This window comes from Apteryx mantelli, chromosome 15 (assembly GCF_036417845.1).
Source record: "Apteryx mantelli isolate bAptMan1 chromosome 15, bAptMan1.hap1, whole genome shotgun sequence".
Taxonomy (NCBI): Eukaryota; Metazoa; Chordata; class Aves; order Apterygiformes; family Apterygidae; genus Apteryx; species Apteryx mantelli.
Genome location: NC_089992.1, coordinates 4923211 through 4941641, shown reverse-complemented (window position 1 = coordinate 4941641; position 18431 = coordinate 4923211). Strand labels below are relative to the sequence as shown.

Sequence of the window (18431 nt, the reverse complement as noted above, 5' to 3'; positions counted from 1 at the left end):
GGTGTTCCCATTCCATTTGTTAAGACCACACCTTTTTGAAGTTGTTCATGTTTAATATTAGGGAGGACTGAGTCTTTCTACCTGTTAGGAGGAAATTAATAATTATCTCTCTATAATTAATAATCCTCCCGGTTAATAGGAAATTAATGGCAGTAAGATCAGTGAGTGTTTTTTTTAACTGAAACAGCTAGCATTTCCAGAAGACTGAACGAGTTCATGAAGATGAATTTCAAAAAATACAATTTATATATATATATATAAAATTTATATATATGTTATATAAATATAAAACATATAATATAAAACATATAATTTTCTCTTGCATGGATAACTTTCCTTCTTGTCTGCTACCAGTGAAGTTTCAGTCTTTATTAAAATTATAAATCAAACTATAATTGTTGATCACTGCTTTGTCTATTTATAAAGTAATCCTGGGAATGTTAATTGATTACTGCTAAGGCTGTTTTGCTTAGCAGTTTGCTTTGCTAATTGGGGGCAAGAGAAGCTTTGAGACTTAAACTGCATGTTTATTCTCTCTTTTTTTAAAGTTGCTATAAAAGTACAATATATGTATTTACTATTCATACCAGTATTTCACTGGTAAAGACTTCTTGAATACCTGACTTAGTAATTCTGAATAGAGCTCAATATAAGGTATTTCAGTAAGTCTTAATTAAGAAGTTGCGTTTATATGCCTTTCCCTACCTCCCTTTTCAGTAGATTTCCACTATTCAAGGGTACAACATGCCAGTAATTCTATTCTTATTCTAGACTTTGGCATTAAAATATGCAGTTCTAATTTTTTAAATTTGTTTTCCATGTTTTGATTTAGAACCCCCAAAATGAGGGGAAAATGAATTGGATTATTTTTTTTTCCCTCCTGTATTTCCGTTTTTTCTTTTTCTTTCCTTTATTACTGTCCCGGATTAGGGTAGGTTTCTTGGATACTTTAATGTAAAGTTCAAAAATTTTTTTACAGTGATTGTGACTTTAAAAGCTAAGGCACAAACTGATGCAGACCCTTTTCTTTTTTCAGAGTTGGCATAACCTTAGTCCACTCAGCTTTCCTAATTTAGTAACATGTATAAAAATATGCACGACGGGACAGGTTTGATACGCCAGGCACCAATCCAGGAGTGTGGTGTTTTTAAGTAAATGGACTTGTGGGGATTTGAGGAAAACATAGATTAGGTTACATGAGCTTTGCATTTTGTAAGTCTGTAACTATTTAAAGGAGCATGGACTCCTAAATAAAAATCTGTTTTAATTATTATCATAATACATTGTTTTTATTGAAGTAGGTTGATGTCTAATATTTTTTTAAAAAAACTTGTTTTTTCTTAGCACAGATCTGTAAAATACATGCTCTGATGAAAAATTCATTGCCAGATTCAGTTTACTATGTAAAATTAAAAGTCAGCTTACTGAGGTTTATGTTAACTCTTTCTAAGCTTATTTTTGACAGTGGTCAGAGAAGCATATTTACAGGATACCAGTTCAAATTTCTTCCTTTGACTGAAAATAGTGTAAGTTTACGTGGTTGTACCATAGATTCAGAAATCTATTCCTCTCAAAACTTGGTAAATCCTAGAAATGATTGTCCAGTTGTCTGATATTTACAGCAGCTCTAATGATTGACCATTAATTCAAAACAGTATGTTTAAGGGCAACACTACATTATTTTAACATTTTTTTCATTCACGTGGAAATTGGAGTTTACATTTCTAAAATATTTAAGGCAGTAAAATTACTAGCCTGATGGCTGAGATGCCTGTTTTCTGGGTACTTGAAAATCTCTTACTCTGCTAATAATGCAATGATTTAAATTAATCTAGTATTTTGCAAACATGACTCTTCATGGTCTCTTTGCCTACTGCTTCAACTGGAAGGTATAGATGCTGCTTAGAGAAAAAACTGTAATACTAAGACTATTTTTTAGAAAGTAAATGCTTAGGTTCAATAATGAAAAATTTATTTCTTTACCTAAATTGATCCCACACTTGCCTATTACTGTAATATTTTGCACATCAGGATTACTAAGGCTTCAGTAATTATGTCGTCTTAACCTAGAAATGCAAAAAAAAAAAAGTCTGATAGTATCTTTAAGACATTATTTGGATTTCTAGGAGGAAAAGATTTTTACATGTTTTGATCTTGTATAAATTACTATACAGCCCTATTCTGACAGCCTATAAGAATTAAAATTTTACGAGAAAAAATTCCCCTAGGAAATCATAAAAGAGAATCATCTCTGAAGAGTTAGGAACAAAATGGCAGTGTGGATGGTTACTGACTGTCACTGGAGTTTGTGACCTAAATAGAGGTGACCACAGCCCAGGGTAGTATTTTGTACAAGTGGTATTCCTTACAGATCAGCTTTCATGTGTGTCTAAACACAGTGGTAGCTATTCATTTAAGGGATATTGGGAGTATGAGATTTTATAACAAAGTCTGCCTTGCTCACAGATTTGGTTTGGGTTAAATTCTCAAGAGGACAACTAGTACTTTTGAGTGCTTTATATTTATGGGAAGGGAAGTGAAGACAGAATAAAAAAAATTCCTGGAAATTTTCATTAAAACTGATTTTTTTTTTCCTGTATCCTCTGACCTGTACAGTGTGTCAGAGTGAGTCATCTGTGTATACAGAGCTGCTCACTATTCTGTATTTTTCTGCTTGCCCCTTTTTATGGTTATTTTCTTTCCATAGTTCTGTGCCACTTCCTGCCTGTTAAGGAATTTTATAAAGCCTCTTTGTTGGTATCATACAACACTTTTTAGTACACCACCATAGGTTCATAAAGTCACTAGATGCTGGTAGCAAAAATAGTAGTACTAAACATACAGTCTGAAAAATTCTAGACCTATATTTTGTTAAGCTTAAGATGTTGTTCTTATGTTTAGTTCCAACACTTCTTCCAGATAGGCTTGGATTGGGCATACTGGAATTGAATTATTTCCAGTAAAAGTAACAGAAATGATCTTAAGAAGAAGAAGGAAAAAAAAAAACCCAAATATCCCTTTCAACAATGGCCTGTGGTATTCCTCATTATGGTGTTGCTCAGCAAGTTCTCAAAAATGCATGTATTAAGTATGTATGTGTTGTGATTCATTAATTGGAAAACTAATAGGAAACAGTTGGAAGGGGCCATCAATGACTTTCATTGTAAAATTTAAATTATGTATTAAAATATTGCTTTGTATGTGAGGCTTATTGGACTAGCAAATTCTATCCTAAAATTTGCTGTTCTATTTGAGCTCAATCACTGAAAAAGTATTTGGAAACTAAGCTATTTTAATGAACACTTTTTTTTTTCCCTAAAAAGATGTGTGATATGGCTCAGTGCATCTCATTTTCAAGTACCTCCAGTTTTATAAAACATAGATGTTAAAACAGCTGTGGTGGTCTCTACATGTCTGGAAAAGTCATCAGGGACAAACTGAAACTAGAGTGTGGTTTCATGTCAATAACGTGAAGGCTAAAATGCTGCTAAGGCAAAAACCTAGAGATCAAAGAATTATCAAGTGTTTGGGTTTTCTAATACTACTTTTACAATATTTAAAAGGCATGCAAGTCCCTTCATTAATCCTACTGATTTCAAATCTTTTTTTTTCCTTCTTTGTTACGTATCTTAGCAAGGTAATAAAGATTTTGGATCAATCACTATTTTCTTAGCTCCCTAGTTTGCTTATAGTGATACTTTAAATTTGGGAAAATGTCTCTACCTTTTTGAGTTTTTACTGTATTTAAAATTTGAACAGTATGCTCATGTAATTACTGAGTTCCTAAATAGACGTGTCTGAGAGTAGGGTGCAGTATATCAGCATTTTTAAGCCCATGTCAATTTAATGCAGATTCTTCATATGATCTTGGCAGGTGAAGGTTGACCTGTAAAAGTTCCCTTTTTATCTGGTGACTCTTACTAGCCACACAATCTTCAGTGAAAGTTATGATGGCGTCACATATCTGGAAAGAGAGATCTGTCAAAATGATACCATGTGAGTTCTAAACATTAAAATAATTTTTACTGCATTGTACTCCTGGCAGAATGCATTTTTAGCAGGTAAGAATTTGTCAGTGCAAAACTGCCTGTGACCTACTGTTGCCTGATTTGTAATTTTCAATGATGATTTCTTGTGGAGCATCAAAATCCCGAATTCCTATGTTTTTAGTGCTTTGAAACTAACTGGTTTCTGAGAAGTGTCAACTTGTTGACATTTGTTCCATACTATTCCACAAGAGACCCTTGTGAAAGATTTTGTGCATCAAACTAATTGAAACTGGCCCCACCAGCCCCATACTTTTCTACTTTTTCTTTCCCTCTCTGAGAAGAAGCAGTAAGAAACCTGGTGAGGTGTAGGTGAAATTGGGAGGGAGGAGAGAAGAGCCAACCTAATTATTAGCAGTGGTGTTCTCAAGCCTGTTGTGCTTCTGGCTTTACAGTACTCCACTTGTGAAAATCAAAATCTTTGCAGGAACACGTATGTTTTCTAAGCCCTGGGCCATGGGCTTTCCCCCTGGTAGCTGTCCCCCTCAGGGTTTTTAGGTAGGAGATAAGGGAATTGTGCCAAGATGAAGCAGTTTGAGTGCTTCTTCTAATGTTGAGGTACTTGGAGCATTTCTGCATTCCAGAGTATGGGAGCAGATTTAATAGTTCTCCTTGTTACAAATTTTGTTCTAAACTGAATATTTTAATCTGACACCTTCGTAACTTCTGGATGCCCAAAAATCCACCTGCTAGGTTCATCTTTTCTTCAAATTGGCTCCAGTGCCCTGTCTTTTTTTGGTTTCCTGGTTAGGTGGCAATGGTTCTTCTCCTGTCGTAACATTCTGCCCGACTCTTTGTGAACTTTCCAAGGTTGACTTGAAAAATGTCAGCTCTTCACCATAACACAAACTTTATAAAATACACACACTTGAGTGTGAAGTCTTGTTTCAGGAAGGTGGTTGTCCTGCAGAATTTCTGATCTGGTAAAGCTTAAATTAATTAGACTATTCTGCAGCTCTGAATGAGCTAGTAACTGGTTTCTCTATTAAGAGATTTGGAACTGCCTCTTGAATCCTGGCTCATGCTTCTGTTCTGCAGTCCTTGATCCCTTAAGTCACTATAAGCCTTGTTTCTCCAGGGTTTTCCTCTGGGGGGGGGCTGGGCAGGAATTTTGAAGATGTTAAGAGTCCTTTAAGGAATCATGACAAACATTGATCTGGAGCTGAAAAGTTTATGGAGATGTCAGAGGTCTTAGAAATAGCTGTAGAAGCATGATGGAGTTATGTTGTGTGTGCTTATGCATTTTATAGATAAGTCTTCAATACCACTGATTGCAAAGCATTTCATTAAACATAAAATTGCTTAGTATTTTTCTAGTAAGCTCAGTTTGAGATTTCTCAGTAAACTGTTAAAAATGAAACTAATATGGATGTGAATATAAAATGAAATATTTTTTTTCATCCATATCTGACTCACATGTCTGAGGAACCTCCAAACTTAGCTTACAAAATGTCTGCCAGTCACCCACAGCATGTACAAGATATCAAATGGAAAGGAATTTAAATTGAAATATTTAACTCAATACCAGAGTGAGAAGGGGTCTTTGGACCGTAATGAAATTGATAATAGGGCAGTGTGAAAATGCAACTACGACATACAAATAGTTCATACATTAATGCACAGTGTAGCCATTCAAATGAATGACTTTAACAGCTGTCAGGAGAAATGACAACACGATTTTTCTAGGATATATGAAAACAGAACCCTGATGGAATTAATCTGCCCTGCTCTACTCCCCTCTCCTGCCGTCGCTGCAGCTGCCACTTAGGGCTACTGCAGGTCTCTTGACCTTTGATTATGCTCCCAATGACATGCTGAGCTGGAGGCCGCAAGACAAAAGTGGGAAGTTTATGTAGCAATATATAACTTTAAAGAACATTAAATTGTCATTGCTGCTTTGATCAGTGTTAGAGTATACTTCGATAAAACTCAGATAAAGGGCTTCAGGCTGTAGCATCAAAACAGTGCGTTCTGTTCCTTTTAGTCTGAAAAATTTATTTCTACACAGTCTGTTTTAAAAAGTGGAGTGTGCTTGTGAGAACTGATTAGACTTGGCACACGGACCTAAATAATGAAGGTCGAGTAGAATTTGTCTTTGTTTTATGTTTTGATTATTTGAAAAATTGCATTCGAGAGGACTCGTGACGCACTTGTATTCTGCAGAAGAAAATAACTTTTTAAGTGGCTGAAGGTGTGTTTGAATTCTGTAATTACTCCATTAGTGTTGTTTTGTTTTGTGTGAGTTTATTGACTGTGTAGCAGAGGAGGGGGAGAAGTGGGGGTTCTTCACTTGTTTTTGATCAGTTTTACACCTGTGGAGTTGAATCTGAGATGTATAAAAGTGGACTACCAGGAATTTAATTGTGCAGGAATGTAATCCTGTCTTGTAGTCTTGTTCTGAGTGTTTGGAGGTATTATTTATTTATGGAAACATATTTGAAAGTCCATATAGACTATCAAAACTAACATTCCTAGTTGCTTTAATTTCACATACTAGTTGTGTGTGTCGTAAGACTCTACAGCTCATTCCTCCATTGGTAGCTCTGGCAAATGCCCCCTTCCCACCTCTTTAGGCCTCCCTAAAGGTATCATTCATTTCAAGGTGTCACTCCCCTCCTTTGAAACTTTTTTCCACAGTATGCTTAATCCCCTATTGAGAGCACAGAAAACCTGCTTCTTTGGAATTTGATATGAGGGTTTTTCCATGTTATGGCTGGCAACAGTCATATTCTGAGCAATGTACCTAGGGGCTATAATGAGGCAGATTCGCCTTCTTGCGCAATGCATGTGTTAGCCTGCCTTTGCTCTGTGAAGGGAAGAGTATGGGACTTCTAGTAAGTCTCTTCCTTTTGAATGTCTCTTCTTGCCAAAATCACTTATTGTTGCGGCTTAACATACTCTGAGAAATTAAACTGAACTGAGTGATCAGATAGTGCCTAATATCATACTAACTTTCTAAACAGGAGTTTTAGAAAAAGTTGGTTCGTAACTCATCTGTCAGCACTAAATACTTCTGCTGATGATTCTGGGAGTAAAGATCTGACTTTGTTGATTGCTTGGTTGAAGCACATATGTGATATATATGAAGTTCGCTTCTGAAACTTCATAACAGATGCTCTTTAAAATACTTGGAAAAGTCTTTCTCTTAGAACTGTTATCCAAAAGCAAAACTGAACTTCTTAAAGAGGATTTTAAGATGCTCAGGGTCCATCTCACGAACATTTGCCAATAGCTATTCACATGGGTGAAAAAAGATGTATATTGACAGGACTATGACTAAAGCTCTGGCATTGAGATGTCTGCTGAGGAAGACGTTTCATATACAAATGTGTGTGTGTTTCTATAGAATGAAGACTTCTTTAATACAGACAATCTGTTCAATAGAGTTTAGTCAGACTCAAAGAACTTCGGCTTTGAACAGATATTAAACTGTGTGTGGGGGGTGGTCTCTGAAATTTTTCAACAGTTTGTAAAATGTGTGAAAAAAGGAAATTGTAATAGTAACTGCAAGTTCCAGGATTACGTTAGAAATGCCTTACTGATTTCATTATGCTACACTGTCAAACTTTGTTTTGCTGCTTTGACTTATTCCAAGAGGGCCCTAAACCAAGATGAAGTAAGCCATACAAGCAAAGCAGCTTTGCGTGGGGGATATGCCCATGCTTGCTGCCTTTACCAACATTGTTTAGAAAAAAATGGTGAAAACTGCACTTCATTATATCCTACACCGGCATGATGAGGTTGGTAAAAGTTAGAAGAGTGTGCATCTGCTACAACAAGACGTGGCTGCAGACCTTCTTATTCACAAAATTCAGTAGTTGTTAGTGTGTAGAGCCTTTTCAGCTATTGAAATTTTGGAATAAAATTACCTGTTAACTGTTAAACTATTAAAATCACTTGCTACTCCTATTTCATGCAAAACCTGTTGCTAATTTGAAATATTTTGAGATGCTCTCTTGTTGTAAAAAAAAATAATAATAAAATAAAAATAACATTTGTGACGAGATATAATGACCAAATAAAATAGATAGTGCTCTCCCATCTAGACCTATTACATTTGGGAAAAAAATAGCTCTTGAACTTTAATTTTTATGATTTTGAAGTGTTGTATTTTCAAAAAATTGGATGTTAAAGTTGTTTTTTTGTTTCCCCCCTTCCCTCCCCCCCCCCCAAAAAAAAAACCTCGTAAGTCTTTATAAATAAAGTTATCTATGAATGTACTTCTGTCTCTTTGGTTCCTTTTTTCTTTCCCCAGGCTCTCTGTAAGTTATGTACAATGATTAGCTATATTAACGGGTAGTTGATTTTATGTGTGCATTAAACAAATTGAATTTAGTAGTAGGACTTGGGTACTCTGGGAAGGTTGGAGAACAAGGTTATTTGGTCTTTGGAGCCGAACAAACACAAATGTTAGTTTTGTGCAACAGAAGAATTTTAGACTGTATCGATTTCCATTCTGATCTTGCTGGCCAAAAGTAATTTTCTTGTATCTTTCAATGTATCATTGTGAGAGAGTTAAATCAAAATATTGCTTATTATTGACATCCTTGTTTTTACTCAATTAGTCTATTAAATGAATTGAGGCAAAATAAAATGCATCATTTACTGACACGAAATCTAAATGGAAAAAGCCTTTAAAGAAAATGTGTAGAACTGGAGGTGTTTCATGAGATTAACTTTGTCACACATGCAGAGTTTGATACCTGTATTTCAGTTGACTTTATATTAAATACCACTGCAGTAAAATTAAGAGCCATGTTTAACTTAGCGTTGTCCAAGGCTCTGTTAAATTATCTTTCCTTATGGAAGGCTTTGATACAGAACAACTACCAGTATACTCCAGGTGGTAATTATTTAATGTGTGAGAGCTTTATGGACTAAGACTACTTATTTGTGTAGCTAAAGGAGCAAAATTCCGAGTGACTTTGTGGGCGCTTGTTCCGAGAAAGTGCTGCGTAGTGTTTCAAATCCGCACAGAGACGAGCAAGGCTTGCAGTCTATCTCCCACTGATTGAAATAATACTTGCAGTTGCTCTCAGCGTGTTGAAAATCAGGACGTTGCTATCTTTTGACATGATCGGATGGAGTTTTCTCCGATGACAGTCTTAATCAGAAACTGTTAATAGTTGGTCCTATATACTGTTTTCTTAGGAGCCACATCATTGTAGCAGCTCCTGCCTGTCCTTCCGACTGGGTGAATTATCTGGTCTGCTGGGTGGCCTCACAGGTGTGTCTTAGAGCTGAGCTGGGGAAGTGGGGAGAAGCAGCAGGAGCTCTATGAGCTGCTGCTGCTGCCAGGAGAAGGCATGTGCAACCCTAGTTTTCACTGAAGAAAGCTGCACCCCCGTTACAATGGGAATGTTTCCTGCTTTTCGTTATGGAGACAGTCTTCACCTTCAGGGAAGAGGCTTCTTTTGGTGTCTCCCGGTGGTAACTTGAGTGGACATAATTTGGCTTGATATACAGTGTAAGACTTTTCTGCTGAAAGATGAACATCTACCCTGGACTTATTGCTTTTGTTATGTATTTAGTTACTTTGGGGTGGGGGAGCCTTAGGAAAAGGAATAAAGATGCATCTGTTTCCAGTTGGCTGGAAACAGTTGATAGCAACAGGCACAACGGATAGGTCTTTGCTTGGATTATTTTGATACTAAAGTAGTAACAGGTTAGGAGAGAGACCAGTCTGCTGAGTTCATCTGAAGTTTTTCCTTTCAAGAGTAAGACATGAAAAATCTGACCCAGAATTTATGGCCTGGTTTGATCCTGTCTCTCTGGCTTCCTGGACTATGCTTTAGTCTTTCTAATGTTCTGGATTGCTGCTTACTCATTGTTTTCAACCTTTTTCACCAACCTTATCCACTTTTCTTACGTATGTTAATTTCTGCTATTGTTCTTACCTGATTTATTCTAACTTTTCTCATTGCAACCATCAGATTATGAAAGAAAATGGAATTCCTACTTGCTTGTGAAAGCACAAGTGCAAGCGTTTGGAAACGAAGACTTTTTTTGGAATTGGAGGTTGACATTTAAAAAAAATAACACCTTATATAAAGGGGCTTAGGGAGGCATCTGTCTTAAAAAATGTGAGTGGATACATACACTTAACTGTTGTAGCTTCTTCTGTTGGCATTGCGCTCAATTCCAAAAGTATGTCTGTTCGAATCATTTATTGCCTCAAAAGACTTGTCATCACTGGAGAAGCAATTCACTTGTGTGGGTGATTTCTGGCAGAGGTTCACAAAAAAACCATGTAGGCTTAACAGGTGTGATGAAAGCGCATTGAGGGGAGATGTGGAACAGAAGCTAATAACCTCTCTGGATCTGTGCTATCTGTTTGGGTAGGAAAAGATTTAGTTGCTTCAGTGCTGATGGTGAGGAGAGTACAGAGAGCTGGACCAGTGAAGCACAGAAGGCTGCTGGTTTGGTCAGTTGAAGTTTAACTGCGAAAAAGATGGGGAACCACTGACACTTAGAAGAGTTTGTGTTACTGGAACTTAATGAAACCCTCGTGCCTGAAGTCTGTTTTCAGCCACTTTGCTGAATTATTGTTTTGCACCTTAGAAAACCACTTTTTCCACCTTTGCTCATGCATGATGATACAAAATAGATAAGGTTTGGTACTCAATTTGTGTGTGACAGTTAGCAAGGTTGAGAAAAAGTCTATTTGGGTAAATTCAGTAAAGTATGTATTTTTCACTTTTTTTTTTGTCTGTTTCTTAAAAGTTTTTAGAAGTGTCTTAATATAGTTTATGGCTGAAATAGGTGAACCTGAGAGTTGGGAACATCTTTGAGGTGTTACTTACATGACTATGTTCATTCACAAAGGCAACCCTGACCTAGAAAAGCTTTTTCCCTGTTCATTCCAGCCAGGATGTTTCTGGAAAATGGAAGCATAAGTATTGCTTAAATCAAGTTTCATCAGTTGGGATAGAGGTTTATTCCATAGAATTTTTGCAGTTTTTTAGGTCATTTTCAACCTTGTTTAAATACAGGTTATCTGTGAAACAGTTTCTGCAGTATCGCTTCCAATCTCTCTTCATTTTTTTTCTTAAAATACAGAGCGAATGTTAGGCTGCACAGGAAAAATACAGCAAATCTTCAGGTCCGTTATGCATGAGAAATGGAACCCTTTAAACGCTCTCTTTAGCAATACGGTGAAAGTTCTGTATAGAGCAGTGGCAAAATGTAAATGTGATTCTTTTTGCCTTCCCTTTTTCTTTTCTGTCCTTAAATCTCATGATACCAGTTTTCACTGGTGGTCAAAATTCCTTGTTTGAAGATGACACAGGTCTATCATAAGTGCCAATTTGTGCTAGAAAACATAATTTTTATAAGCCATGAAATGTGTGCTGTGTAGTAGGACAGTAAATGTGATGTAATATATAATAGGCTATTTAACTTATTTCAACCATCTTATAAGCTATTTAAGTCCTCCTGAGGCATCCCAGAGCTGATCTTGAAGAGATTTTTTCCCTTCAAGCTCTTAGTTATTTTAACTTTACTTACGCTTCCTGTCCAATACAATTTTAAACTGATAACAGTAACACATTTCAAGTTTGCAGGCATGTATAGAGGCTTACATTTCTTTTCAAATGGGAAAAGTAATAAATTTGGTATGTATGAAAGACTTCAAACATCTGCTGCTTACCGTTGTATGGTTTTACAGGTCTAATAGAAAGGTGCATCTTGTACTCAGGTTCATGGAAACTGATTAAAATAACATTTCAAGGGTGAAGTATAGTAGCGACTCTTAGCACTTTCTATTTCTTTTCTGAAACAGCCCTCCATTTTCTGTTTAGATCCCAGAAAAGAGCGGGGTCCCTTGGTGCATGAAGTCCAGTGTCTCGCAGTCGTAGCCAGCCAGCAAAGATCTTGACTCTCTTAGGACTCATATGTCCTTCGAGGTACCACAAGCCAGAAAAAATCCCTTGATGGTATATAGTAAAGACTCATACTACAGAAGCCCCGCAGCCTTGAAACTACAATCTGCTGCTAGAGTTGCAGAGAGGATGGCAGACAAGGAGGGTGACCCGTGTATTAGACTCCTGTGGCAGCAGAATGTTAAATGGGAATGAGCGTATGGTAACAGGAAGACTATCACCATTGCCCATGCTGTAGAAGAAAATAAGCCTCTGTGGTTTCAGAGGAGGAGGAGGTTTCATGAGGACCCTCCCCAGATTTCGCAGCTAATTTGGTAGTTTGGGTTGTGGCATTAGGGTTATTCTTGATCATATCTTTGGGACATACTTTACAGGTGTCTGCGACAGATTTCTTCCGCTAGCAGCACCACCCGCCAAGTCAATGGAGTGCTGTAGTTGTGGCTATGTAACCTCTCCGTCTCTGTAATCACTGGGGTAATCACTCTCTACGTTGGGTAAAAACAATTTTTTTTTTTTTTTTTACACTGCCTATGTTTCTGAACACCTGCGTTTCAAATGAAGTCATGCTATGCCTCGTAGAAAGGTATATTCACATACTTCCTTGCTCCTACTAACATACTGGTTGTATCTAGAAATTGCATTAGTCATTCTCACCGGTGGCTCATTACCCTTGTATGGTGAACCAGTCCACCCAGTCCCTCTCTTCCTTCGTTGTTTCACGTTAGCAGCCGGGCTCTGACTCATGGCAATTCTCATCAGTCTCAGAGTTCATGACTTTGCGATTTTTTTTTTCCCCCATTATTTTTCATTCCATTTCTATCACTTAAGCATAATAGTTCTTGTGTCTCTTCCTGTATGATGATTTGGTTCTTTACCGTATTAGCAGTACTTTAAATGTTTATGTCATCAACAAACTAAGACCTAGTTTTTCTACCAAGGTAGATAGTGGCAATTCTAAACAAAGCAGGCCCCTAAGGAGCACCACTAATAATGTTTTCTCCATCTCAATAACTTGCTTTTCAGTGTATCCAGTACTAGATGCTATACTTATATGTTACCATTAACTAAGAAATGTAATTTCCTCGAAGAAGGATAAGCTAGTATAACACGACTTTCACTTTGAAAGATCCCTATTGCATTTTTATTCCACTTTCTATTTATGTTCCAGTTGTTGGTTGCTCTTGATTACTCTTTTCCCGCAGAACACCTCTTACAAGATGCTGAAGAGCACCAAGTTCATGTTTACAGGGCTTTTTTGGACGCAGGTTATACATTTGTTCTCCAGCCCTAGGCTACTATCCCCAAAATGTCTTACTCATTGAGAATCCTCATTCCTGAGCTTGCAGTTTTGATATATAACCCATTTTTCTCAGAATGCTGGGGCGGAAATTTTTTAAGCAGCCTCATTTCGTTTTAGTAATGGATGTGGTAATTTTCAAGTTCTTTATCCTTGCTCTCATGAGGTATTCTGTCTCTGTCCTCATATACAGCATTGTTCTTGCAGGAAAAACTGATGCAAAAAGCTAATTTAATATTTGGTCTGTCCTCCTAATTTCTACCCCTTGTTGACACCAGTTCTTTTTTTTGCTCTCTATTTCTTATTTTGAAAGCTTTTGTTTTTAATTTTCTTTGAGAGTTCCCATTTTTGTGGCCGTTTCTCCTGGCAATTTTCATTTAATTTCTACAGCCTGACCTCTAAGTGACAGCTCTCCTTGCTGATCAGTCCCTTTTTCCATTCCTTGTAGGTTCTCTGCTTTCTCTTAATATCCTGTTTTGAGGTGCATACTCATGCAGGTAGGTCTGTAGCCCTTTCCTGTCCCCTTTTTTTTTTCTTTACTTGGATTGAAATACTCAGATAGTGTTTGATTTAAAGTAAATCCGTGCCTTCCATACACTCAAATCCAATTGTGTATGTGTTTCATATATCTTCGGATGAAATTTTGGGTTATGGCCCATCAGGGAAAGGTGGGATTGTTCTTGAAACTTAAGGAAAACTGTTAGTTATTTTTCAGTTATGCAGCTGGTGAGGCCTATACCCCCAGAAGGTTAAGGAAGTTTGAATTGCCTTTGGCAGTTATTATATGTTGTATAGGCTGGTTACTTCCAGATGGTGTTTTTCCTGCAAATAAAACCATAGGAATCAATTTTAAAACCTGGCATTTAAGGCATCTGAACCATACTTTTTTTTCTGTTGCTAGATAATGTTTATATAAATACAGTCAGTTCTGTTAGAAGGTCAATAATTTTGGAAATGTCCTTAAATTACTTTAAGGTTTCACTTTTTTTGTAACAATATACCAATATTTCTTTCTGGGTTGAGAGACATACCTATTTGGTGTTTTTTCTTTTTATAAATACAAACACATAAGATGATAGTCTACTTGTCCCTTTCTCCAAGTGGTTTGGAAAGCTATTGCAACAAATGCCAGGACTGTTTTTTGGAGCCACAGTAATCACTTCTGAATCTTGTGTCTACTCTTCATATTAGCAAGAATGAAAAAGGTGAATTAATTACTCCGAGTGCTGGCAGTTTTAGAATACAGTCTTAAGTACTCGTAGGTATGTGTGTGTCGCTGATATCGAGTTTCGAAGCCTGTAGGCAGGACTCTGGGGTAAGCCTGGGTATAAGTTTCTGGGAGGTAAGGCCGTATGTGAATTTACAGTCTGTCAGATACTTCGTGTGTACTGCCCCATGAGCACATTCGTACCATATGGTCAAACCACATAATTGCCCAAATATATGTGAAAGCAGATGGACGTAGCTGAAACACTTTGGTCCGAGAATCAACACAGTAGCTTAGTTTGGACTCTCTGTGCCTCCACAAATCTGGGGTCGTTCTGATGAGTTTAGGAAAGCTTCCAAGGATTTGCTCAAGCTTCTGATGTCAAAACCGGGCTCAGTGCACTGCTGTGCACCGCTGTGTTGATTTGGATAGTGTTAATCTTAAAATACTGAAGCTAATATAAATTTTAAATTACACATTTATGAATTTCATTTGAATGTAATTGGAATTCCTGAGTGTGGTTTAATGGTGATGCATAATGCTTGTCTCTTTCTTTTGTAGCAGCGTTATTTGAGTTTAAAGTCTCTGAATAAAAGTCCCTTCTCTGACAAATCTTTTTAGTTGGGAATAGCTATTTTCCGTGTCTGTCTAAAATTTCCCAAGTCCACCTCTCGTGTCTAAGTGCTTGATTAGGTGATAGCAAGAGAGAGATTTGTAAATCTTTCACTGCTTATTAGGCAAGCTGTCCTTCAGTATTTACATCGCAAGATTTTAAAAGTATGGATAATAGTATTTAGTAAATAAAGGCTTGAAAAACTTATTAATGGACTGTTTTTATTCTTTATTGTTTTCCTTTGCTTTAATGAGATTGAAACCAATTTAGTGTCATTAAAATATGTCTGAGCATGTTCTTCAAAATGAGCTTTCAACTCTGTGGTGGGGAGTCTTGGGGGTTATATCTTTAATCTGATGGCACTTCAAGTGGTTTGGTTTACTTTTTAACTTCATCATGGGTTGGTGGGTGTTTTTGTAACATATGGTACTCTACGTTGAAAGTGGATGTTTACATCTGGTATGCATTGGAAGATTAAGGTAGAGAGGATGAAGTTTTGGACAAGTATGCGTTTTTTGGATGAAGGATAAAGTGAGAATACTTTTATTTCCTCTTAGATTTGAAACATATCATTCTAGCAATGCCTTTGAAACTCTGCCAGCTTTGCCAACCATAACATTTATGGGATTTTGGACCTAGACTGGATTAGAAAACTGTTTTTAGTGGGAGAGAAAAAGGTTAGTGCCTGAAAATAGCTAGCCCTGTTATTGACTGCCTGTGGTCAGTGGTTTGGCTGAATGTAGGTGGCTCCCTTCCTGTCACTGTTTTAAAGCATATGGCTTTTTTTGTGATGAACATAAAACTCTTTAAAATGAGACTGCTCTACTGTAGTTATTTTGCACAGTAGTCTTCTGCTATTTAATGGTGATTATTTTTCTTTTGCAATTCATTTTCAATCTTGTAGTAATTTTTTTTTTTTTAATAGAGCTCATGATTGCTGTTAACATCAAAACTGTCAAAGGTTTGAAGAATGCGGTCATCTCTGTATAGCAGCTGCTTCTGTCAGGATTGTTTTATAAAAGGACGCATGTGCTATGTTGATGCTTTACTGTAGTTCATGCTGGGATTGTTTGCAGTGGGCAGGAACTCCTTGTTAACGCGCACGTGAACCTTCCTCCTATTAATTACTACTTCTGTGAAAATCTTTAGTATTGAACTATAACTTCCTTTTCACGTTCTCAGTAACGTTTATAGAAATATTTTTCCCAAGGTCAACTTCAAATTTGTCATCCTTCTTTTTCCCACTGTGTATAAGACGGCTTGAAATTAACCCAGCTCTTTGTTTACGTCTTAGGGCGCAGAGATCATGCAAGGTACCGGGAGAGCTCAGGGAATAGTGACGTTTCTAGCTCCTGCTGCGGAGGGAGCTTAAGGGCACAACAGGTCTTGTTTAGGTTTAACTGAAATAGAGTTGCCCTATGTATACGTTAAAAAAAAATCTGGGTGATAGAACTGTAGACTGTGCAGTTTAGAATTATTTGCCTGGTATGTGCCTCATGTTCTTGGTGTAGACAATTTTGGGGAATCTTCTTTAGCAGCTATCAGATGCAAAAGCTGGCTTCATTTAGTTAAGGCAAAGTAAATTTGGTTCTGCAAGATGCTGAAAATTGCCAGGAGAATTGAGAGCACTGAACACTTGATGAGTTGGTTACATTGCTGTAATGTATTTAAAAACAAAGCAAACTGTTTAAAGCTTTCCCCATGTTCAGGGGAAATACTTTATAGAATTATCCAATTTATAGATTTACAGTAAAAGAATTAATAAACACATGAGATAATCCATAAGGCTTCTCAGTCTATTTGTCAATCGGTCTTCAGAGAAGCACAGCCTGGTCCCAAAGGCCAGGCAAAGGAAATCACTCCGTTACACAAGTGAGGCTACTTGTTTGATCAGGTCTTGCAGACTTTGAAGAACTTGTTTTTCTTATCTGCAGAAAAAGCTATATGATACTATTTAAAGCACAAAATGGACTTCTACAGAACTCTTACAGTCGCAATAATTAACCAGATTCTTGAAGTGTTAGGAAAGAAAGTCTCTAGAAGCTGTAATTATTGCAACTATAGGTTATAACTTACTGTAATGTCCTCCTAAAATAACATAACCTGACATAATAATTTACAGATTATTAAAATGAATCTCTGTTCTAATTCAAGCTAGCCCTTTTGAATTGCAGGGAGCAGTTGTTCCTAAGCATGCTTGGTGAAAGACTGTCACTAAGCAGAAAATGATATGCATGTATCTGCAAGTCTAATTGCAAGAGAATCTTAAGTAAGGTGGATATCAGCATTGTATCCTCAAAAAAATTTCTTTTTTTTAAAGTTAATTTAAATTTGCATGTATTCGAGGTCATGTAAAACACCCTTGCTAACAGTTAGTAAGCTATGTAATGTCTTTTAAGCATTCATTTTTGCTATTTCTGATTTTGGCCCAGGAAAGTGCTTGATGCTTTTGTTGGTAATAATAGACACAGTTCAGCGATGCGCTGTCTTGAGAGATGTCGTATTTAAACATATTGCCTAACAAATAACTGCTCCCCAACCAAAAGATTTGAAAGGTGAAGATATTGGGGAATATTAGTGTTGTTCTGAACACAGATTGATAGAGTAGTACCTTGAGAGCAGCAGCTAGCTGCTGACTTTTGTTTTTGATTTGCTGAGATCTTTCTTGTGGCTTTGTTATGAACCTAATTATATTAATATATCTCCATGCCTAATGTTTGGATTGTAGAGGTCGGAGACCTGAGGGAGCTGCAAACGCTGGACATTTCGACCAACCGGTTGATAACTTTACCCGAAAGGCTGCACATGTGTCTCTCGCTGCAGTACTTGACTGCAGACCGCAATCACCTGTGGTGCGTTCCCCGCCACCTGTGCCAGCTGCCCAGCCTCAACGAGCTGTCCATGGCTGGGAACCGGCTCGCCTTTCTGCCGCTCGGTGAGTCACACTGCCTTCACCCGACTGCGGGGTGCGGGGGGGTCGGAGAAGAGACGAGGAAACAACCTCGCCTTCCAAAAAGGAATGGGGGAAAAAAACTGCAACAGGTGATTTTCATCCGTGCTGGTCCCTACCGACTCTGTTTGTAGAGTTGTCACGGTGATCGCATTGTTGGAAAATAAGATAATAAATGAAAAAGAAGTGAAATACGTTAAGGTTTCATGTCTATTTTAAAGCAATAGGTCAACTATCAAAGCTGCTTTATTTTTAGCTAACTGAGGAAAAGAAAGTTTAAATGATGTCCTGTTTAAATATAATACTATGTAATCTGAGTTCCACCGCTTTGGGTAATGATCTGTTTGTTTGCTAGATGTGATGATTTAACAAAGATTCTTCAGCTAGAGTTTTTAACTTGCCATGGAAACCGGTAACTCCGCAGAAATTACGTTGCAT

General features: G+C 37.1%; 1 protein-coding gene across 13 annotated transcripts in view; it reads left to right on the top strand.

Annotated features, from left to right (window-relative positions):
- Positions 1-18431, top strand: part of LRRC28 (leucine rich repeat containing 28) — a 75664-nt gene that overhangs the window by 16354 nt on the left and 40879 nt on the right. For all 13 annotated transcript variants that reach the window (XR_010885742.1, XR_010885746.1, XR_010885745.1 and 10 more), the window contains one exon: positions 17772-17978. Coding sequence is in view for 2 of the 13 variants with exons in the window: in XM_067305741.1 (XP_067161842.1) it covers positions 17772-17978 (207 nt within the window). In the remaining 11 variants the exon portion in view is untranslated. The remainder of the gene's footprint in view (positions 1-17771; positions 17979-18431) is intronic.